We start from the raw sequence: 25,072 nt of genomic DNA, 5'->3' as shown, positions 1-25,072 counted from the left end.
TGTGTGTCCATGCCTGAGAGTTTGAATATGGGAACATGCCCTGTGTGTGTGTGTGTGTGTGTGTCTGTGCTAATACTGAAGCAAGGACTCACACACACACACACACACACACACATGCACAAACAGCCAGTTTGCCCATGGGGAAAGTGAATGTTTGGGTTGTGCGAGGAGGAGTGAAGAGCACATCAGAAAGTGCACTCAAATTCACCCCTCACCAGGGAATTAACAAACACTCGCACATTTCCTCCTGCTGGATTTCAACCTCTAAATCTTTCCCTCTCACACACCATCACAAACACGAGAGGAACTGTTTCTCTCACCCTCCATGCTGTCTTCTTTAACTTGAGAGGGGGGAAAACTGAATATATCTGGTGCCTAAACATTAGGGACCCAGCAGAAAACAAGGCCTGGCCATGATCCAGCAGGACAAAACCACTAGTCGCAATTTCCCGTTGGCCGTAATGCCGCATACAGCTTTGTTCGATATGTGTGACTACTTCTACAGAATTTTAAACAATCCTACGGAAAATGACACATTACTGTTGAGTTCAGGACTTGTCCCCTACTCCCTACGTTTGTCTTTATCTTAGGAGGAACCCCTCCTCTGAAAGGGGAAGATGAAAAGAAAAGAGAGACACGCTGAGCACAGACTACAGCAACCTCCATCCAAGTACCTTTTTTGCAAATTATGATGTACCAACTTATAACAAGACTAAGGCGGCATTCAGACCAAATCTGGCGTTGCGGAAGTTGAGACGGGTTCAACTTTTCGAGAAACGCAACCCAACGTCACGCTGCTGTGGCCAATCACGTAGGCCGTCGGTCAGACCGGAAGACGCCCGTGAGATTGTACGTGTACCCGGCTTGCAGTCTATGCTGCAAAACAGCAATCGCAAGAAGCTTCTTTTTGTTTGTATCCATTTGAGTTTGCGGAGAGGAAATGAAGGATAAGGCCCAGGTCAAGGGTTAAAGTTCTTCTTCTTCTTCTTCTTCTACTCTTTGGTTGTTTAGAGGCAGTTGGCAAACTGCTTTTAAGTGCATTACCCTCTGGATTGGGGGGGTAAATTCATAACATGACGTAACACAAATGAGCCTCTTAGTGTCACTCCCACACCGCGGCACAACCTTGCGTTAATCGCCACAACCGCCAGATTTGGTCTGAATGCAGCCTAAAAGTCCACACCAGCTCACCGAGGCTGTACTATACTAGCTTTGAGCTGAATGCTAATGTCAATAGCAATGCTAGCATGCTGATGTTTTGCGGGTACAGCGTTTACCATGTTCATCTTAGTTTAGCATGTTAGCTAATTAGCACTAAGTACAGTTGACACTGATAAGAATGTTTTCACATTTCAGGTATTTGGTTAGCCTGACATCAGAGAGAATTGTCAACTTGTTTCACTCCATTTCCATCTTCAGTCTGACATTGCCTCCACCCTGACCAATCACTAGAGACCAACATATCCGACTGAGTCTTGACAACGCTTGACAACCACCCGTGTTGCCGATTGGCTAATCGCTTTTTAACCGAGAAACAAATGTTTCATGTCACGATGCCAGACCAGAAGCAGTCAACTCGGTGGAGTGGGTGGATTCAGGTCTGGACCCAAGCAAGTATTTGGTCATAAGCCAAAGTATTAAGCAAATACAATTGGAACTGATGATGAATTCATCCTGAGGGGAGCATAAATGTGTGTGCCAAATATCAAGGCAATCATCCAATAGCTGTCAATGTATTTCACTCAGAATCACAAACGTCAACTTCATGGTGGCGCTACAGGATAAGTCGGGGATCACCACAAGGGAGTAGGGTTCATCCTCTGGGGACCATGCATGTCTGTACCAAATTTTCATGGCAATCCATCCAATATTTCAGTCTGGACCAAAGTGATGGACCAACTGACATTGCCATATTTAACCTGATTCAAGATCAATATTATGTGTGGTTATGCAGTGCCTTTGGACTGGCCGCCATGACTTCCAGAAATATCACATGTAAAATATTCAGGGAGCTGTTGTTTTTTTTTAATTTTTATTATCACCCAGCTGATGAAAGCACTTGGGTTCACATAAGATTTGGTTGACACGCTGAATGGAGACGGAGCCCATGCAGGCTCACAGATGGGAGCGTCGGTACAAGAGCGGAGCGCAGGATCGTCAGTACCATTTGGGCTTGATTCACACACACACACACACACACACACACACACATGCACGCTATCATAAGTGGCACATTGATATAGAGAAATGGCAGGAAGACAGAGAGCATCATTATTGATGCCGTCGTGTGCCTCCATCCATTTACCATTTAACAAATCTATTAGAGGACATCACACACTGAGAAAGAGCAGCGATTGTACAGCGATCTGACGAATGGACTCCAGCAGGAATGACTCATCAGCACAGAAAAGTACAAAGAGCCTCTGATGCGCAGTCTGCATCTTTGTGCCAACATCATTTATGTTATAGTTTTGTCTGTGTGTGTGTGTGTGTGTGTGTGTGTGTGTGTGTGTGGCATGTGTGTGTGGCATGTGTAATGAGCTGACAGAGCTCGGTGATTTCCTGTCTGGCCTGTAAAAGCAGCACGAGCGTCTTCCTGTATCCTCCTCGGTAGGATCCCACCTGGGGCCACACACACACACACACACACACACACTCACACAAACATCACCATCGCGCACACACACTGTCTGGCAGCTGCACCTAATAAGTCAGGAGGAGAAATTCCCTGTATCACAGCCTCAGTCGTCCCTCTCGTTTCCCTATTCAGATGGCCTTCAGTGGGCGGTGAGTGTTTGTCTGACCTTCTCAGCTCTCAGCCCACGCTCTATTGAAACTAGGGCCGAGCTTTAAGCCTACATCAAGAGTGTCAAGCCAGAAACACAAAATACAGTCCATTGACCATAATTCTGCACAGTTCAGTGAGTGCAGCGCAGGAACAGAGCTTTGCATTCAAAACAATCAGACAAATAGCTTCATATTGGACATTTTCAGTATTTAGAAGTAAGGTAACTTTAGAAAGTCTGGTTGAAATATTTTTTTTAAAGGTACATTAGCATGCTTGCATTTTCAACACTATTTTTTATACCACATGCCTTCTATTGGTTGTGGTTAGCTAACGTGACACATGGAATTCCAGCGAGAAACTAACTGAGACTTTACGCACATTTGTTGACCTTCCCTGATTCTCTGTGAGCATCTTAGCATGTTTCCACCGTGACAATAATGAAACTCTGATGGAAAGACAAGAATTCAGGATTTTTGACGCTTCACACGTTGTCAAATAAGGTCTAGCCGTCAACAAACAGCAGCTTCCACCCAAAAAACGCTTTTATCAGCCTCCTAAAACAGCACACAAAATGCAAAAGTGATCTTCCTACTACGTCGGGAGGTCTAACAATATATACCCTGCTGCAGACATAGCTTTTATTGACCTCTCCGAGATACTTCCACCGCTTTCTTCTCTGCAGACATGTGCAGTGCAACGCCTTTGAAGTTGAGGACAAAGTGTACCTTTAGGCTGCTGGAAACACTTTCATCAGTCAAAGGGAGACTTTAGCAGGCCGGCTGATAATATCTCAACAACATGATGCGATTTTTAACAGTGCTGCCACGTGGAAGGCACTTCAGAGGAGCAAGACAAACACGACATAGCATTGGCAGAGGGACACATGTCAACGCACACACGCACACCAATACACAAACAGCTGTTGTGTCCTACCTCTGGTGTTGGTAGCCATGTCAGCCACCTTCTGAAAGGCATCCAGGAAGGCCACAGCAGCCAGAACAGTGGTTCTAGATGAATGGAAAGCACTCATTACTGTATGAAATTGGTATTATGGTTGAGTTTAGTTTAATGAGCACCTGCTTCAGCCTGCATGTTGAAGTTTTGCACGGGTTATGCAGCGATGGCATTGTTGATTTGGTCAATGAATTTGAAAATAGGAGATCGATTTGATCTATTAATGTGTTGCTTACATCCAGCTGACATCAGTGTGTTTTTTTTTTTACAATCTGGCAAAAATAAAATAATAATAATTTAGTCTAAAAATACTGGTATCATTATAAGCAAACAAAAAATCTTGGTTATTTTTGCACTTTGGAAAGACGATTTATGTATTCATTGTCCCTATTTGATGTGTTGTCAAAGGAACTTACCGGAGCTGGGAATGCAGCTTGGTGGCCTTGGCACTGAAGTCCTCCCACACAGGATAGGAGCACTGGCAACACACAGACAACAACACACATTAATATCAATGGATATTTCATATTGATAAAACAATATCTATTCAATTCAATTCAATTTTTATTTATATAGCGCCAAATCACAACAAAAGTCATCTCATGACACTTTACAAATAGAGCAGGTCAGGACCGACTCTTTATAATGTTATTACAGAGACCCAACAGTTCCCACCATGAGCAAGCACTTTGGCGACAGCGGCAAGGAAAAACTTCCTTTTAAGAGGCAGAAACCTCGAGCAGAACCATGACTCTAGGTGGGGGGGGGGGGGGGTCATGTGCTTTGACCGGTTGGGTTTGAGAGAGAGAGAGAGAGAGAGAGAGAGACATAGAGAGGGAGGGAGAAAGAGAGAGGGAGAGAGACAGACAGAAAGAGATGTATGGCAGCACTAGCAGTAGAAATAGCAGCTACAATTATAATAATAATGGAAATATGACTGATAATAGTAGTTACATCTGTAATAGTAGCTGAGATTAATAATAGCAATAACAGCTTTAATAGTAACAGAACTACGACTAAACATGATAACTGCAGTGGTGAGAGTCAGGCAGCCCCTTGGCAGCAGCACCCAGGCGTACCAGGACCACAATATTTGCCACGCCCCAAACCGCACTCCACACTGAACAGTGCTCTTCAAATGTAAATATGTAAATGTGAAATATTGTCCTTTTTACTCCAGTGCATTGATGTGACAGTTGTAGTAATTAGTTAATTTTCAGATGCGGAAAGGTCATTTTGGGTGAATTTTTAACAAGATCGTCGAACCTTTTTGTGGAAAAACCATATCAGACACAAACAAAGCATACTGTTTGTCTGTGAGGGGGAAAAAAATGTTCCACCTTTTTAAATGTGATGATTTGTTGCTTTTCTCTGTTTTATTTCATTATCAATTGAATAGCCAAACAAGCAATTTCGTAATGTCACCCTGGGCTCTGGAAAAATGTGAATATGGATCAATTGATTAATTGAAGAATGAATCAGCAGATGAATAGCCCTAAAAATAAAATTGCTCTATCTAGCAGCAACATTTAAATGCTGCTGCCACGTTAAGGCATCAGTAATGAGAAAACAGTATTGACATATAGCAAGAAGGGACTATTTAGACAGTGTGATCTGCAGAAATGCCTGAACAGAACAACAACTTTGCGCATCTATTTCATGAGACAGTGTGTAGGAGAGGGACCAGAGTGGATCAAAAGTCGCAAACAAACTCCGGCGCACTGACAGAAAACACATTTATAAAATATAAACGTAAGACACTGAGTTCTGTGGGGCCTTGTTGTATTTTTTATGAATGTTTCTATTTATTTATTGACGCTGGCTCTTCACTTGTCATGCAGATGTATCCCTACGGGTTCGTCTATAAATGTAACCTGCATTATTTGGAAATGTATATGTATTTAGCCTTTTGGGCTTAAAGCATTCATTTTATAGCAATCTACCCATTTAATGTTATACGTTCGTGATTACTGTATGATTGCTATACATAGAGTGTTTTACATTTATATTTTTTCGAGCTCCATGTATGATAATGGAGATTGTCATACAGTAAATGTGATTGGATGCAGACCTAAAGCCACTCCCTGTTTGAGATGGCTTCCTCATTGTCACAAAGCATTTGCCTGATGAAGGTCTAGCACCAAAACGTCGCAAATAAATGTATGTTTGCTAAGTTAGACAGTGTGCGGGAGCTTGTTTGCTACTTTTGAACTTCTGCCATCAACCCAGTTCCCTGTTCTCTTTCCACAAAAGCGCACACACACAACCGATCCCACTCTCTGCTCCATAGGCACCCTGCATCTCCCCCTTTTTTCACCCTCTCTCCACCTTTTTCTTCATCCCCAAAAACAACAGCCACCCTCCTCTCCAGCCATATAATCCATCTACCAAAACACACACACATATATATGTATACATACAGAACAATTTGGCAGCCACTGGCATCTGGCAGCATCAAAGGGTTTGGCGAGAGCAGCCAGGACTGCTAACACAATCCAAAAAACTGAAGCTGTGTCTCTAATGGATGCTGCGCCCCCATCCTCCCACCCCTCCTTTAAACTGGATGACTGCTCTATCACACACACCCAGCCTCGGCACATATTACATTGTGCTTGATCCAGGTTAACCTATAACCCTGTTAAATGATTGCAAATTGTGTGCATGGGGGTTGGGTGGTTGTATTTATATCAGTATGAGGTCCAAATGTCCTCACAGGAACACAAAGATACAGAAAAAAGGGAAACTTAAGGAAACGAAGGGAGTAATTAAAAAATGGAGGAAAAGGAGGAGAGTAGGAAGGAAAATGTGTGTGTGTGTGTGTGTGTGTGTGTGTGTGTGTGTGTGTGTGTGTGTGTGTGCTGGGGGGTGGGGCATCCTGCCGTGATGTCAGACTGGCACAGACAGTAAAGGCTGTACACTCTTTGATCTGGCCTGTTTGATGTGGCTTAATTTGGTCTGAAATCACAGTCCTATTTCCCCTTGGTACCAAAAGCTACCCCCCACCGCCCCCCCCCCCCCACACACACACACACACTCACCCTGCTCCCTCACATTGCAGACTGTTTGAAGTACACTACGGAGCTTAAGTAGCGTGGATGGGAGACGTGAAGCGATGCCCTCCTCCTTGCGCGCACACACACACACACACACACATACACACACACACGCACACACACACGAGCAGCCCTGCATCTCGTTAGCATATCTCATGCATTTCAATCCAGTAAAAGAGCCGGGTGGCAAGTGACCAAGTGATGATTGAGTGTGCGATTGCTTCCTGTTCTTCAACATGCAGGCCCCCCCCCCACACACACACACACACACTGCGTCTGTACGCTGTTGGGAGGTATCGCAAGTAGCCAAGACATGGATGACTACCTGAAACAATTTTGAACTTTTCGATCAAAAGTCACCTGCTAAACCAGCCGATTTGACTGTTATCTATTGAATAGGCGTCGTCATCACACATGTCGTCCAAAATATATGGGCTAGTACGGGACTACTAAAGGTTCAGGAGGCTGTTATCTAGCATGTTCAGGTGACGTAGTACAAAGAGCGGAACAGTCTACGTAAGGACAATCGGGTGGCTACACTCACTCCAGTGTGAGGGAGTAGAGAAGATGCAGCAGTCCTGTGAACATGTACCATGTTAACAACATACTGCACAGTACTGAATGTGCATTGTCGTTGTGGTGTGTATGTTGAACGGGTAAACTAAATGTCTGGTGTGGATGTTAGCAGCACATATTGATAAAGGTCCCACAAAGACTTGTTACTCTTAAAAAAGAATCAGTAGTTTATTGTATCGCCACATCTATTGCACACTATAGAGAGCCAGCGTGAAAACAGAGGTTTCTGGTTCTGTTCCAGAAGTAAGTAAGTGACCTAATTATAACTGACATTTGTTACTGTGCAAATTACAACAAAATCCAGCAGTACACCATAACCTCGACTCTACAGCGTGTTGGCTTGCTCCTTTTGTACGGACAGAAAAGGTCGATTTAATAAAATAAATCTATGTAATGTTGTTTATTTAATTATTCTACTTTTAGCAGCCAATGACAAAGACCATTTCCTACCAGCCTAAAGGTGTATTTAGGCAGAAGGCGAAGCAGATCTCGTCTTGCATTATCACCATTTTTGTGCGGCCTGTGTTCACCTCAAACAGCCACTGAATGTGCACGACGTGCATGCGCGCGTTGCCCTTTAAACTTTGCCCGGGACTCTCAGGACCTTCATTGGTTAAGCGTCACCAGTTTGACAGACCAGAGGTCAGTCCAGTGGACAGAGAGGGTCGGCCGACAGCTGGAAAGCTGGAAAGATAGAAAAGAGTGTGAGCTGATATCAATGATGGGGGAGCAACAATTGTGATGACTTGTCACACGCACTGCTACACTGGGAAATACTACTAGTTTTGAAAATGAGGAGAAATGAAACTCAAGAGTCGAGTATGGACGGTAAACCTCAGGGAGCTTCTGACTCTCTCAGGGTGACAGACTGAAGAAGCTGCCATTGAGGGACGGCGTCTAGATACAGATGCTAGTGGAGCGGAGGCTATATACTGCAAGAGTACTCATAGAACAGAGCTTGTCGTAAATGTAAATGCTGGTTAGTGTTGCGCTCCGTGAAACAGGAACAACACAAATATAATTATTATACATTTGGTGCTTTCCTTTTCAGTATTCCTTTGATTAGATGAAACTTTAAAGATCTGCCCGGTGAAACTGAATAATCTCACAAAGACAGGCTGTCTGTCCAATGTCAAAGTCAGTTTGCACCGAAGGAGGTTACAAAGGGCTCAGGCCGGCCAGCTCCATGCTCTCTAAATGATGTCTGCGAATGTGTGTTTGTCCCAACCAGAGAGCTCAAAGACTGCGACCAGAACTGCTGCGCTCACATGACTGTAGCGGGACTGTTGGGATATCACAGTGGCCGAGGGGCAAATACATCAGAGTGTGTGTGTGTGTGTGTGTGTGTGTGTGTGTGTGTGTGTGTGAGAGAGAGAGAGAGAGAGAGAGACAGAGCAGGAGACAGTGAGTGTGTGAAAAAGCTTTTGGATTGTATACTATTACATCACCACTTCCTGTGTCAGTGAAAAACTCAGCACGGCATGCACGATTACCTCTTACACACATATACAGACACACACACACACACACACACACACACACTGCCCGATTCATCCCAGTGTAAACATATCACCACTAAAAAATGCATCCTGCCTTTCTCCCCTCCCTGCTTTTACATGCCGCTTTCAAGACTTCGCTGGATACCAGACCCTGAGCCCCTCAGTGTGTTGCATCAAAGGGTGTTCATTCATGGAATAAAAACGAGGGAAATTTCCAGCTTTGTACAATTCACCTTGATACTTCACCTTTCCCTTTTCCTTTACGCCCTCCCTATCCTTCCTCCTTCCTGCCTCTGTCAGGATAAAGCCACGCTGAGTGTGGCGAGCTTGGCGGCGTGCTGCCGCCTCCCATTCACTTTCAATGAAGGATGGCAAGTGGCTTGAAAGTAGCAAAACAGGCGGTTCAAATCAGTGATAACCAATCACGCCTGGGTTCTGCAGTGTTTTCAACATGCATAAATAAAAATGTAAACCTATGGCTTCTATTTCACTCATGAGCCTGCATTTGGATCGACAGGACGAACCCCAGAAACTGTTTAGGACTCCTTCTCCTCCCTCCTTCCTTCCTCCCTTCCTTCCTTCCTTCCTTCCAGTCACAGTCCCTGATCTTCACAGGACTATGCTGATTGATCGATTTTATTTCCTTTCCTATCAAATATCAACACTTAAAAGTCGAGATGAAACAGCATTTTGAGAGTATCAAGCTATCGCCAGCTAGCTAACTAATGAAAGTTTGCTGTGTACCGGTAAAAGTTGGAGATTGATTGATGAGTGGATATCATGTATTATTGGTTTAAATTGGTTGGTTCAAGCTTACGTAAGCACTCGCCATATTTTGTTTTACACAAAGAAAATTGAATTTTCATGTAAGAATACAAAGAAATAGATTTTTCATAATTTGTTTTGCATATATTGTTAGATGTGCACACTGACTGAGGATGTGATCTAAAAGCATTAAAAGGGCATTTTTCATTTCATCACGACTTTAAATTGGCATATTCATCTGATCTATGTGGAAAATTGGGAAAGTTAACTGCTCCTAGAAACTGCTACTGCAGAAAAAGCGATTGACAGGACGGATGTGTCACTCGCCACTGATTGTTTTGGGCAAAACAGAACAAAACAACACCTCGCCACAACGAGAAATCGGCTAACATGAGTCAGGCTGAATAAATGAAGCAACAATTTATAGCAGTCAGTATGTGTATGACGCTTGAGTTTTCTGATTCGACCGAGTTATGCCTGAGAAATAGGGCCGCAATCTCTGCAAATTGTATCAATCAGGTTCAGGATCGTGATGGAGGACTAGGAAGTAGGTAAACTTCCTCTGTGCCTCCAATAATAATCCCTCATCCCTGATACTGAGCAATATATTGACTATTTTCCCCCTTCACACTCTCATGGATTCTTCCAGTAATCCTCCATTTCATCTGGTCCTGACTCTGGACTCTGGGGTGCCGTCAACAGTCCTCTGGCCTAGTTCTCAAAGCACCCACCAGTCCACCCAGTCTGCCCAGCACTCTATTGAGAGCTCCACTCCACCACTCACCACAGTGGATGAGAAGCTTACTGTCTCCTCTCGTTCTTTTGTTCCCTTTGTTTCCCCCCACAGCAAGACAGAAAAACAGAGGAAATCCAGCAAGAGAGACAGAGGGAGAGGGAGAGAGACAGAGGGAGAGAGAGGGAGAGAGAGAGAGAGAGAGAGAGAGAGAGAGAGAGCGGGCAGAGGCAGGCAGAGAGGGATGTAAGGATTAGCCCGATTTTTATTTTTTTTTGTTTTATAATCGAGCCAATTCACGTTAAAAGAGAAATGCAAGAGCCAAACAAAAGGGGCTAATTTCACAGAGAAGGTTGGGGATGGATATAACCCACAAAGACAAAAGCTACTTATTATCTGCCTCCACTTCTCCCAGAAAGGTTGTGTCTTTTGTCTGCGTCAACTGCACCATTACATATTATTCATATTTCATATATAAGTGTAACATTGGGCTTATTGAGCGTCAACGAGCTGCGGCGCTGCATCACGCAGCAAAGGACCACATATTCAGTGAGCAAGGTGAATGTTTAACCTGTCATCTAATAACTACATGATAACGAAGTGAGGTGTCTGATTCAGCTCGGCAGGTGATGGATTGATCACATCACATGTGGGTTTTTGCGGTAATCATTTAGAGCAGAGGGCAAAAGTAGCATAAATTGAAAGCATTCGTAAAACTCATTGCATTATATGTTATTATATCATTAGGAAGGAGGTTGGGTTGGACCCCAACCTCTCCTAACGACAGTCAACATTGGTTTCTTCTGACCATGACCACAATCTCTCCCTAAAAAGTTCTTTCACTGTCCTAAATTGAACCAACCCTTCACCATAGAGGTGGTAGATTAAAATATGATCATCATTTTTGAAATGGTCATGTGCTACAGAAAGATGAACCAACATAGCCTGGGAACCAGACGAATCTGCGAGCTCATGTTTTATTGGCTCTGGCCAATCACAACCGCTTATCTAATATGGGGCGGGTTTAAGCGCCGTTGAGGCATTTGGCCAAGATGGCTGCCGCTGATGTGGAACTTTCTGAATCGCTTCAGTATTAAACGAACTGGATTTTATTGACCTAGAAGCCATATGAATTGGATGTTGGAACCAGCTACCAAGCCTAACAGCCCGCCACTACGTCACACATTTCGTTGCTCTGATTGGTTGTAGCGTCCAGAGGCATTTTGGTCTGCGCCCGAAATCGAAAAATGAACTGAGAGGTTCATGCCAGGCTAGAAATTGTGACTTGAAGCATTCTGAAAGTCGATTCAAGTCAGGTCTATTCTATTTATACATCCCAATATAAATCCAATAGGCCTCAGGGGGCTTTACAACCTGCGCAGCACACCCACTATCGTTGGACCCTCGAGTGTGAAGGTAGCATGAAGATGAGGGGAGTCATGATTTCCTCCATCATGCTGAGTGAAACACTTCTCCCAGCATATTGGCTGGCACTTTGTTTCAAAGGGAAAAAGAATCAGCATGCAGATGAGGAGACGGAGGCCGCCTCGCTGCATAATTGATGAAGTGCAGCAGCTAATTCCAATCTAAACATAGTGATGAGGGGAAAGAGGAAACCATCTGTGTGCTGTTGTGTCTCTGCACTGCAAGGCCAGAGATCATAGACGCCCTATCAGTGAAACATCTGCCCTGTGGGATGTCTGCACCATGTTTTTGGGGTGAAACAATGCTCATAAATGTCCTATAATATGCCAGACGGGGGGTATCCTTGAATGTGCACACATAATCAGTTGCTACGTCTCATGCTACTGTACCGCAGCGGGAATGAAAGATGAGAGACAAGGGGGGAAGGACAGCAGCATTAGCAGCTACAAACGTTTGGATTTTTTATATTAGTCTGGCTTAAAACCAACGTCAGCATTATTGATAGGATTATTTTCTTCCCACTTTGCCCACCCAAAGATATATGAAACTGTAACAACATCACTCAAACACAGTCAACTAAAAAATAATGACAATACATTCATTTGAAAGTCGTGTAACGTGTAAAGCAGAAAGAAAAATGACTCCATAATCTACACCGGGAAACTGGAACTGGAACCTGGCCCATCCTGCAGCTTAGAAAGGACATTTATGAGAAAGCATACTCCGGCGATTTGGCATTGCACTTCCATTAATTTGGAAAAAAGACAAAAGAAAACAACAATGGTCCAAATCAAAGCAGCACAGGCCGAGATATCCTCACTATCCTGCCTAGTACGTGCCAAGCGCCAAAAACACTGGATCCTACACTTCCCACAATGCATCTTGATATATTTTTTTTTCTTTTTGATAGACGCTGCCTGCCTCCAGTTTGTCACACAGATTGTCTCCACACCATTATACAACCGGTTAGTAGTGCTAACCATGAAAAGGAAATACAATAAACCTAAATATTCATTCATATTCAGGCATGATTCACTAAAATGTAAAGAGAGATGGAACAGACAGCACGCTGAGGAATAAGACAAGACCGAAGCGGGGGCCATCTACATTATCGTTTATTGGACAGCATGTTCGCGAGCAGCCATCAATCATCCAGGCTCTTATAGGCATAAAGACGTCGCCTCGCTCTGTCTTTCCTCTCCTTTGCTGGGCTGAAAGTCATTATCATCTGCACCGCTCCAATCGCGTCAAAGGGGCTGTCGATGCCCGCTGAAGGTGTGTCTGTCGGACCACTTAGCGTAAGTGACGGCGACCGTTACTGTGACCCTCAGATACGTGCAGAGGTAAGGACTTCGATGGCTGAGCTCGATGAAACCCAAACAGATGAGACACAATGTGAGCAGAGGTTGCGACAGTTTGTGTCGTTGGTAGGGTGTTGCTGTTGAATTTGAACGGAATTAGTTTTGTGGACTGAAATATTACAGTTTCGTAGCAGGAAGAATTCAAATAAAAGGAAAAAAAAAAACGACTTATTCATCAACCGGCACTCTGTGAAGGATTTTAGCGTCTTTCAGCTCGTTGTTTTGGATTTACAGCCTGCAGCTTAACTACTTTGGTTCAGGCTTGCCGCTTTAATCAGCCAAACGGCAATCAAATAAAGCTAGCAGCTAGCTACATAGTGGGGCATTTAGCTGCCAGTTGAAGATCAAAACAGAGCTATGGCCAGAAACGCAACTCTAGTTAAGGCTGATGTTGCGTCAATTAATACAACTTTAAGATATTCTGAATGTAGAATCAGAAGGAACACTGACGTGACATCTGGGATCATTTTGTGTAATTTAGACTATAGGCGTGCTGCTACTGGTTTGACTGATTCTAATATTGATATCTGAGTTATATTTATTTCTTACTTCAACACATCAACTATCAACCTCAACTCCTTTGAATTTTTTTTTTTTTTTTTTGGTAAGGTCTAAAGCATTTTGAAGATATGTACTGAGTGGGATATTTTGCAGTTGAAAAATAAAAATTGTTAGGGCTCTCTGGTGGTCAAACTACATAAAAACAGCACATATAGCACAAATATTGGGCATTTCTGCACTTCACATTCCTTGTTACTTATCAGCCGAGATTCACGCCGACACCGATATTGTCTAAAATAGGCTAATTGATCAATATGTCGGCCTGGCTGATCAGTCAGGCTCTAACTTGGACATGAATATCTTTCTGCTGTCTGTTCAGAACCGTTTGCAACTCACTTACTGTTGCATAATGTCATAATGTGAACACTGTGTTCATGCCTGGGTTGTCCTTGTTATCTAAACACGTGACAGGAAGCAAGGCAGGGCTGCACAGCTCCACAGTATGTCGGGAGATGCAGAGGGGCGGAGTTTCTTTATGGCTGAATGCAGATGCTGCATTGTGATTTCACTCCTCTGAATGTCTCCACAGCTGTACCATTCTACTCACTTCTGCAGCTTCTGGCATGAAAGAGGAAACAAGTATTGATTTTCATATACTGATAGATTAGCTCTTTAGTCTGTTGTCTGATACCACAATCGTGCAAGCCCCCCACCCACACACACACACACACACACACACACACACATACAGAGTTAAATCCAATACAAACATATCTTTTCTGAAGTGAAGATGTGATATATAGAGCATGAAGGGAACTTTCTGTTCATTCAGTAGTTTCTTTTTGTAATGAACAAGAGAATATTGATTTGCCACATCATGTCATTGTTATTCCCTGTCTCCGTCTCTGGCCTGTTCATAATGATCAGTGTGTTTTACAGTGAACAGCTGAGTGTGATGAGAAGGCTTTGACAGGCCTGACAAAGGGTTCAGTGAGAGAGGCCGTCTTGGCTGGCTCCCAGCGGCCTCCACGCCTCCCACGACCAGTCCTCCCCATTCATCTCCACCGGCCCTGACGGGCCCCGGGGCCCTAACAACCTCCGAGATTTTAACGAGCTCTAACGAGGGAGATGCTCCTATGATTCGGCTGGCACGTTGGCACCTTTCTGCTTATGAATTTAACTTCTGCGTGGTTGTTTTTGCAATGAGGGTCATTCCCCTTAAGCTCCGAGACGCACAAAACCTGCTCTCAACTCACTTCTTCTTCTTCTGTGACTTTAAAAATCAGCTTCTATGCAAACTAGATTGCTTCTTCACCTTGTCTTACACCTCCTTAATCCAACTTTGACCTTCAAAAAGAAGCTGCTTGAGATCATAGCAATTGCAGCAATTACAGCAATTATAGTACCGAAACGTCTGACCGAAATCAATTCATTACAATGAATGAGGGGGGTGAAGTAAATCTGTGCAGAATTTATGCACAAAGTTCAATTTTGGCTTAATTTGACTCTCATATGTGCACATTTGACCATTGCAAACTGTGTTTGAGTTGACCTTTCGAGGGAACAGAGAGAGACTGAGAGTCAAAAAAAAGGAGAACGCTATCATGTAAGCAAGCTGTGACACACCGCCCAGGTTTATATAACCCAGCTTTGCCAGAATAATGTTACAAACTGCTCTACAAAAGAGGCATGATTTGATCGGTCGAGGGTAGGCTGCCAGTACTTGAATAAACGAACAATTACGACCTCTTCAGTCACAAGACTAGTGTTGGGATTCATACTTCTTAATGATAAACTGGCGCTAACTTGTTACGTCATGTCCAATTTGTCATGTTAAAGAAAATCGCTTCGAAAAACGACTCCAGAAGTTACTGTAGTGTGTCCATATATGTACGTTATTTTCTAATCTTGTTTCTTCATCATTTTCCGACAAATGGATTCACCGGGGTCTCCGACCTGCAAGTTGCTCCGATTGGTTGGTTGATTCAGACCAGGTCCAGTTAAATACAAAGGGGCGGGTGCTCGCAGACACAAGGAGCCCTTCGATTAAATGTTGTTGAGCCGTCTCTGTCTTTTTCCTCCTTCTTTCCATTGACACACATCTCGGCCGCTGTATTAAACAAACTGCGCTGCGGTGGGAAGTCCCCCGGACCACACAGACACAAACACACCACAGATTGGACTAATGATACGCTTCCACAGAGCGTCTTCAGTTCTGCAGCATGGCCCAGAGTCATAGGACATAATTGTCACAGGCTATTAAAGGGCCGGACAACAATGGCCAGTTTACTTTCAGTTCTCCTGGTTTGCTGATGTTGTTGTTTTCCCAGTTTATTACTGTAATGAGGAGGCAGACGGGCCTCAGACACCCTTTCCACAGAACTGCATCAGTTTCCTCCCCCGGTACCGATGGGATTTTGTTCCCAAGTTGTAGAAAAACATACAAATTCAACATCAATTGAGAAATGAGGGCTTTGAATGCATTATCTATGAGTATCTAGTCGCATTTCCTACATGTTGTTTTGTTTACTTGTGTGCAAATGTAAATCAGTTCATTTTTCCAGGTGCTACTGTATAGTAAATGTATAAAAAATAGGTGCTACTCATCGCCTGGATATCCCCATCCCTATGAGGCATTGTGGCAGCTTCATGATTTTGGAACACGTTTTGCAGCAGCAAGGAAAACAAGACAGAATGCAACTGCAATGCAATGTAGAGCTGAAACGATTAGTCGATTCATCGATCAGTCGACTGGCAGAAAAATGATTGGCAACCATTTTCATAATCGTTGAATTGTTCATGTCACGTTTACAGTAAAACCTTGGGACAAAACAAGCAGTTTGAATAAGGGAAGCAGAGGGTGACTGTCCAACACGAGCCGCAGCCTCTCCCAGCGCAGAAACGAAAGCATTTAGTTTGGATCTTTTTGGCTGTGGGGAAGCCCTCTCTGTCTGCTATTTCTGAAAACTGAGAGCTTTTCAGAAAGTGCAGGCACTATTCTCATGTCTGAAACTAGGGCCGCAGCTAATCATTTTTAATTTATGAATCGGCTTTGTCTATGAATATCAAATGCTCATCACAAGTTCCCAGAGCCAAAAATAATGTCTTCAGAACTCCTTATTTCGTCTGAACAACAAAATACAAATTCTATACTGATATTTGGAGGTGCAATTCTCTGTTTTTTTTTATTGTGACAGAGATGCATACTGAGCGGGACATTCTACAGTTGTGGTATGTAATGTATTCTGTAATATGTGATGGTGACACTGTTTCCACATTTCTGTACTGCAATTTGTTTGGATACCACGGATACCAAACTGCGATAAGCTAATATTAGCAGATTTACTGGTCTAGTTCTAACATATATGGCTACTAACTTTTTACTTGTACATCTTCACATCTAAATGTTTGTGTGTGGGTATCTAGATCTGTGCTTGTATGTGCTTACATGTATTTCTAAATGTTTTTTCTCTTTTTCTTTACCTTTTTTCCCCCAATATATGTATATATTTTTTTTTTCAAGTTATTGGTTATTGTGACTCCTACTCCATTCATATTGGAGAAGATTCAACAAAATTGATTTAAATGGCATTTCCTGTCAATCTAAATGACTCTCAAAATTATTTTTCTTTCATTAGGGAAAACATTGAAGCTCCTCCTTTTTGACTATTTGACCGCTAAAAATAAAAAGATCTCAAGCAGCGACTATGAAAAACAATATGTCTGGATGGATCTACTGGAGATTTTAACAATAGCAGCCATAATAACTATTCAGTGCTGTGCTATAAAAGTGACTTCGATGAGGAAGACACTGGAGGAAGGCAATCGGCAAACTGCTCACGATCTCACGTGTCAGAGAAAGAAATGCACCAGTGTTTGTGCAGTCCGACTCTCTCAGTGATGCTGGAGTTTCTAACCCCTGAGATAAAGTATAGTACACTACAGAGGTATTAACCACATCCAAAGCACCTATTGATACTGTACGCAGCAAATTGAGGACTAAGCACAAACGCCTGCTAATAGTATGCAGACAGAGGAACAACGGACTACAGAGCCTTTAAAAGCCGTTCTCTCCTGTTCCTTAAGGAACCAGGAAATCATATTCCTCTTTATTCCATTCTTCTGCTACTGTCAACAACATATTACCCAGTAACCACTGGTCCGTAGCCAGCTGACCGCGAACATGACCTCTGTGTCTCATCCCATTACCCCTCTGTGACCTGTGTGTGTGTGTGTGTGTGTGTGTGTGTGTGTGTGTGTGCCTGCGTAATTCGCTAGAAAGTTGCGAGACATAGCAGACAACTACATAATGCCCTTACACACACACACACACACACACACACACACACACAGACAATTTGCTGTATGGGAAGGTTTCATGTATGTACGTATATTTCAAAAGAAGAATGACAACAACCACCAAACTGCAAGACTTTTCCATTATGACTGATGTTTTGTTATCCTGAGCTTCTTTGCGACTCCCGCTGTGCACCCTTATTCATTCAGGTCTACGCCCACAAAAGAGGCCGCATATCAATTTGCATATACCATGCACACACATAAAGCAGACACGAGGACTGACTGGTTGCCTTGGGTGGAGGATCTGCTGAGGAGAGAAAGAGGAAGGGAGGACCTGGGGAGGAGCAGGAAGAGGAAGAGGAAGGTGATGGGGAAAGAGGAAGAAAAAAGTGCTTTCTAAACAGCGTGGATTCAAGCTGCTGACACTGGCAGACAGCAGCGTTTAGCTTGGCCCTTGTGAACACGAGCATGCATGACACCTAAAACCACCAGCATCGGCTCCACTTGTTAAGACGAAGCCGTGAAATAATCTTTGGATGGCAGGATGTCATAGTGGCTACAGAGGTCGTCCACAAGGTGAAGGCAGAGGTGTGACTCCAGCCAAAGTGTCTACAGCATCATTTGAGCAAGACCGTTCACTTCTAAATGCTGCAAGGATGTCGCACTAGGAGGCTGACCCTGCACCCCACCTGCATGGCAAAAAGTATATCTTGATATTAGAGTGTCCATATGGGTGTCTGAAGGTTTCAGAATTTCAGACTTAAACACCTGTAATGGCATTTAAAGTCCAACGAAAGTCTGTTTACAGGTCTTGGAAAGTACTGCTGCGTAAAGCCTTTTGTGGCGCCAGAGGGAGCTGCGCAAAATCTGACAAAAACTGATGGAATTGGTTGAGACTGTGAAGTCAAGATGTGAAACAGTTCACAAAGAAAAAGGGAAACTCAAGCTTTATTTTGTTTTTCTAAAATTAAGCACTTTATTTTAAGATGCACAATTTTTCAAAAAGCTATTTTATTTATTTTCTCTGTTTTACTTCTAAATGCAGCCCTTCTTTCACTTAATGAGAGAAGGACATTATACACATCGACAGTATTATATATCTGTAGAGTTCAATGTTAAGTGACAATAAATATTTGATTTGACAGTCAGTTGTTGATCACATGCAGACGTTGATACAACTACTAGGCTACTTCAAGATATATCACACTAACTCACAACGCCAGTTAGACGTTATGATGTTCCGGACCTTTGCTTGAGGACATTTTCTCTAACTGGACCTCTTCGAATTTGAGTTGACCGTTCCACATCAGCAGCAGCAATCTTTGTTGTTTGCGAAAATGCCTCAACTGCGCTTAAAACCGCCCCATATTAGATAACCGGTTGTGATTGGCCTGCATGCGAGGGGAGGGGCTAGACATACCTGCGAGAGCAAATAAAACATGAGCTTGCAGATTTGTCTGGTTCCCAGGCTAGCAATTCAATGGAAAAAATGCAAACTATGACCAACAGCAAAATAACAGTTTGAATGATATTTGACTGTTTGATTTGACAGATATCTAAAACAGTCACATCACAAATCTGTTATTGGTGTCAAACTGTCAGTTCCACTTGTTACTTTTGTGGCCTTTAAGTGTACATAGTGCATTTGAATATGGATCATGTGGGCTGTAGCGGCTCGCGCAGAAAGCCTGCATCTGGTCTTGAAGATGTCTCCTATGCAGTTCCTGTTTGATTGCCCAAGTCTTGCATCTACTTAATAACCAAAGCTGTCAAAACCAGCCTGTTTCCGAGAACCAATGAAGAAAAACTATTAATCCATTTGTTTCTTCCGACAAGCGACTTCTTCCTCGTTGAGCTGTAAACATCGATTAAAGCCACATTGTTTCCTGTTGAGTCAAAGTGAGTTTGAGGGCTGATGACTCAGTGACTCTCATCCACTCACTGATGCTCACTCAGTGCCTCCCCGGGGGAGTCAGGAATTTCATCCATTCCAGACTAGGGCAATAGTGTTTTTTTGGCGCGACGTTGGAGTGACCCATATATATCTGGAGTGAGCTGGATAACATTAAAAAGGGGGACCATTAGAAACCAAATGAATAATAGATGAAAACGGAGACAGTGCAAGAGAGGGGGGAGCAGGGGGATGCCTTTAAAGTGGTATTCCATGAACACTTACAACCCAATTGTATTGTGTGCTGTGTTTGTGAGTACTGAAGACTACGCGCTTTCAACCGTTGTGGGAGAGTCAAAGAGTCGGCTGGAACCACAGCTTCCTTTAAACGACAATGTGACACCACGCCTCTCTGTAGCCCAGGGGACCATTCAGCAAAGTGTCCATGCAAAATCAAAAACACTACTAAAGATTACTTACTACTGAGAACATACCGTTACTGTATAGGGTACTACTATACTGCATACTCTTATGTAATTTACTGTCCCAATAGAAAATGCATCACAATACCTCTGTGTGCCACTCACTTTAAACCTACATCCTGCACTCTGTTAAGGAGAGGAGCAGTACAGATGCTGTGTCATAGGTGCTGATGTTGCTATGCAACCAACCCGAATGGTTTTCAGAGGGATGAACAGTTTTTTTTTTACAAGTCTGTTATCATCTCAAAATGGTTGTATCTGGCAGAATAATGATTTCCCATTGTACAGCTCTCAGAAGAATATCCTCCATGTTTACCAAAGTACAGATGAGTGGCCCATGTAGCTGGAACTGCTGATTTCCAATCACAGCCAAGCAATGCTGAAAATCTTTATTGCTGCCATGTCTACAGTCCAGGCCCTGGAGACGCTAAGCGTGCCACCCACGTTACCGAGCACACCCGCCATTCATTTAGACAGAGCTTTAATCTGTTTTCACACCTTCAGAAATCATTCCCATCACTTCATTTTAAGTTAAAGTGAACTGATTAATTGATGAATCATTTCAGCACCACGTTCTTGACTCAGAGACAAGCTGAGGATTTGTATTAACATTAGCTGTATCTTCAATCTAACAACACAAAACCGGATCAGTCTATTTATTTTGAAGGAGCAGAGTAATAGACACGCACTTCCTTCTACATGCCACTTTATCTGACCTGTGCTCTCGCGGATCGCCGTTGATTAATACCCAATATTTTGATTCTGATATGCTAAAAACATTCATTAACACTGCAATACTTGATATTCCCATTTCTGATTACTCTGAATGTGTACTTGACCTATCTGACCTTAAAGGCGCATTTTACACAAGGAGATTACTCACTTACTTATGAAGAGTACTACTGAGCCTGTGAAATCCGTAGTATAATGTCCTCTTTGGCCGTGGAGGGCCCTTTCTAAAGTTTGGGGGGCGTGGGGGGGGTTGACATTATGTAATAATAATGATTTTGGCTTGGGCTTGTCGACCACACATTTCCAAAAGAAAGCCTGCGTTACAAACTGGAGCAGTGGAGTTTGAAAGATGAGGGCATTTAACAGGCAGGGACGGTCTGACCAGAGATGTTATCGAGGTTCATTATGGAAGACAGTCTTGCTCTAGTCTCGTCATCCAACTTTATGGAGACGAAATACTAAATCACTGGAGCGCCCCTTTAAATTGCCCCCGTTAACGCTAACTTGGAACATTTCCCATCCAGTCATTTCACCACGCACTTGTGTAATGCTGAATTAAACTGAACAGAATTATTCAAATGAGTCTATTTGTGTCTGTCTATATTTACAATTGGAAATATTTGACTCGTGTGTCACGCATTAGCATCGACTTGATATCCAGGACCGTGCTTGTGTATCTCTGTACTCTCACATGTCTCACTGTAACAACAGAAAGTCAATAATCTCCCCTTATGGCACAGTAAGAGTGAAGCTGCGGTCACGACCTCTACCGTTTGGGGTCACACAGATGGCAATAAAACAGGACAACAAATGTCCGTCTACATTTCATCTGGAATGGGAAAAAAACCACTGGAGGTACCTCAGCATCCCCATGAATGATGCAGAGGTGCACCATCCACGGTAGAGAGACAAAGACAGAGGGGAAGACATGGAATGACGAGGCAGGCAGAGGAACGTGCGGAGCTGCATGGGCGTCTGACAGGCAGACATATTGACAGAGACTGTATCATGAGCCATTTGATGGAGGCTTTCATCCAAAGCATCGTACAGCAGCGCCAGTGAACGCAGTGCATTCAGCATGGGGGGGGGGGGGGGATACTGAGCCACTAAAGCTGTTAGTGCCATGCCGGGGCCATCAAGCTGCAGAACCACTGACAGACAGGCAGGCAGACAGGCAGGCAGACAGACAGCCAAAGCGACAGGGAGGCTGGGTGTCTGACGGCTGCACGGCTTCTCACGCCTTCATGTTTTCCTGCCAGATCAGCCTGACAGAAAATCAATGACGCTGCACTCTGTCTCACAGTAGCCTAACCATTGGGGGGGGGGGGGGGGGGGGGGGGGCGACACAGCAAGGCTGAGTAGCCTATATGCAACAGCCATGTCTGTGTCTTTTCCTCATGCAAGACGGCGGCGATTGTGATGATGATGATGATGATGATGATGTGTATGTAACGGAATGTGTCAAAGCTGTGCAGCCTAACCGTACGAATGGGTCCATTATCGGACACGGCCTCACTAACGTGCCAATTGTCTCCACAAACACATCGAGATGACCGGAGTTCCTTTGAAAGCAGCCCCCAGCACTCAGCCCAAATGATGTGCGCATCATTTGCCAGACGCATTGATGATCCTGTGTGAAAACAGCCCCGGTTGTTTTGGGGGCTGTGTGTCGTCCAGTTTCTGCAGGGGGGGGGGGGGGAAGGGAGTTGAGCGTCACGTCAAGCATGTCCGATATCGGATGCATTGACGTTTACATGCGCAGCCAATATTCTGGGGATGGAGCAGGTGGAGGGGAGGGGAGGGGGGGTGCGGGTTTCGCACCACCAACCCACCGGGCCGCAGCATCACTGTCAGTAAAACGGTGCCACCATTCCGTCTAATGTTAAATACAACCAGACTCGACACCGGCTAATCGGTAGAGGCGAGAGTCCAGACATGAAGCCGAGACAGCAGCCCCCACCATGGTTAGGCTGTGTGATCATTCTCAGGGAGGAAACACATGTGGTTTAACCACGATCACGGATCCCGTGAAACGTGAAAAAAAACAAACAAACAAACACAAAAACAAGCTTTTATTTTACCTTCATGTCGTTGACAATCGCCTGGAATAGACCCCCGAGGGCCCCGCATTCCTTCTCCACGGTCTCCATGTTTGCCAAATCCACCATTCACCGGAATTTGCAAAAGCGCGCACCGACTGCGCGCTACCAACACCCAGCAGGGAAAAACAAAAACAAAAAAATGTATTCCCACAAAATCACGACCGGGCTCTCCGGTTTCTCCTTCACTGGCAATAACGGAGGGATGCAGCAAGAACGGGAAGAGGAGGAGGAGGAGGAGGAGGAGGAGGAAGGGGGGTGGAAAAAAAGAAAAGATGCCGTAAGAAACGGCTTGCGCTGCGGTCTCTTCCAAGCGAAGGGAAGATGGGTTGTGAGAGAGGTAAGATGGTCTCTCTCTCTCTCTCTCTCTCTGTCTCTCTGTCTCCCCCTCTATCTCTCTCTCTCTCTCTCTCTCTCCCCGGCTCCGGGTCAGTCAGGCGGTGAGACGTTCAAATGGTACCGGGGCGGCCGCTCGTCTTGGCGCAGCCAGCGCTACGCGGAGTCGGCAGGGACGCATGTGAAGGCAGCGGAGAACTGAAGCGGTGGATCGCCTGTGTGTCTGTGTGTGTTTGTGTTCGTGTGTGTGTGTGTGTGTGTGTCGGGGTCCGCGTCTGTGCGTTCGTGCATGCTTGTGCGCGTAGGTAAAGGCAGGCTGTGATTGGTGCAGAGGCGGTGGGCTCAGCGGTGCAGGGAGAGCAAGCCAGTAATACGATCCATGCAACTGCAAGGGAGTCACACAAAAAAAAAAAAAAAAGGAGGCTGGACAAGTCCGGACGGCCTGTCACATGGCCACACGCGCGCACAGACACACGCGCATATGCACGCACACCGTAGACAACCATAAAAAGAAAATCAGCAGGGGGGGGGGGATGTCAAATAGATTTAGCTACCAGGAGAGCAGAAGAGTGCGTGCATGTGTGTAGGAATGTGTCCTGATGACCCTAGTTTATTTATTATTTTTTTTTCAACACATATCACTTTCATAACCCTTCAGTGACCCACAAGGACTATTATTTGAGGTACTGTTATAGGATCCCTGTTTAAAAATGTCCTGGTATTGATTTCTTACAAGGTACACAGGCTGCTGGAAACAGATCAGTAAGAATCATCCGTATGACAGTCGGCTGGAAGTCAACACAGCACACTGAGCGCTAGTTGAATTGCCGGTGTTGATGAGAACTTGACAAACCTCATTGTATGTGAAGTTAGTTCAACTCTGTCAGTAAATAGTTGGTGCAACAGTGTCAGTGTTTTTGTTGTGTCATCATGAAGATTTTTTTATTAGTGACCATATTTGGACAAGAGATGGTGGTGCTGGGGGATCTGAGAACCCGAAGGCAACATACATGCTATACCTATACCAGCAACCTGACCGCACCTGGCTCCTGGGCACGCTGCTACTTACCGGAAAAAGTTGAACAGCAGACTCCTCAGAGTGTCTTTTAGGACAACCGAGCGCCTTTATCCTGATTGACAGGTCGCCGTGGTAGCGACTTGTCAATCACAAGGTAGCCACACCCTAAAACATACCCTGCTTTATCATGTATTTTACTCTGGAAGGGACCATATTTTGAAGAAGACTTGAAACCCGGAGATTGAGACCATAAACTCATTAGGGAAATGTTTACTGAGGTAATAAATCAAGTGAGAAGCAAGGTCATTTTCTCATAGACTTCTATACAATCGGACTTCTTCTTGCAACCAGTGGAGTCGTCACAATCAGCACTTACGGAGCAACATTATCATTCATTTTGGCCAACTGGCTGAACGTAAGACCAACTCCTGAGGGAAATATCCGTCTCTTTAGCTGCTAAATGCCGTGCCATGTTCACCAGGTAGTTAACAAATGTCGCTATGAGGGAGTTCATTCAACACTGCACGCTAGTGTTGACATAAGCTGGTTAGTAGAGCGTC

At 44.2% G+C, this 25,072-nt stretch overlaps 1 protein-coding gene across 1 annotated transcript in view; it reads right to left on the bottom strand.

The window, feature by feature from the left end:
• Positions 1 to 23,209, bottom strand: part of mtss1lb (MTSS I-BAR domain containing 2b) — a 62,452-nt gene extending 39,243 nt beyond the window's left edge. The window contains exons 1-3 of the mRNA XM_070917535.1: positions 23,141 to 23,209; positions 4,159 to 4,220; positions 3,722 to 3,795 (exon numbers count right to left, since the gene is read on the bottom strand). Coding sequence (XP_070773636.1) covers positions 3,722 to 3,795; positions 4,159 to 4,220; positions 23,141 to 23,209 — 205 coding nt within the window. The remainder of the gene's footprint in view (positions 1 to 3,721; positions 3,796 to 4,158; positions 4,221 to 23,140) is intronic.
• Positions 23,210 to 25,072: the final 1,863 nt, after the last annotated feature.

Source organism: Enoplosus armatus, chromosome 1 (genome assembly GCF_043641665.1).
Source record: "Enoplosus armatus isolate fEnoArm2 chromosome 1, fEnoArm2.hap1, whole genome shotgun sequence".
Taxonomy (NCBI): domain Eukaryota; kingdom Metazoa; phylum Chordata; class Actinopteri; order Centrarchiformes; family Enoplosidae; genus Enoplosus; species Enoplosus armatus.
Note: the sequence above shows the minus strand (reverse complement) of the source record. Positions and strands in the feature narration are given on the sequence as shown.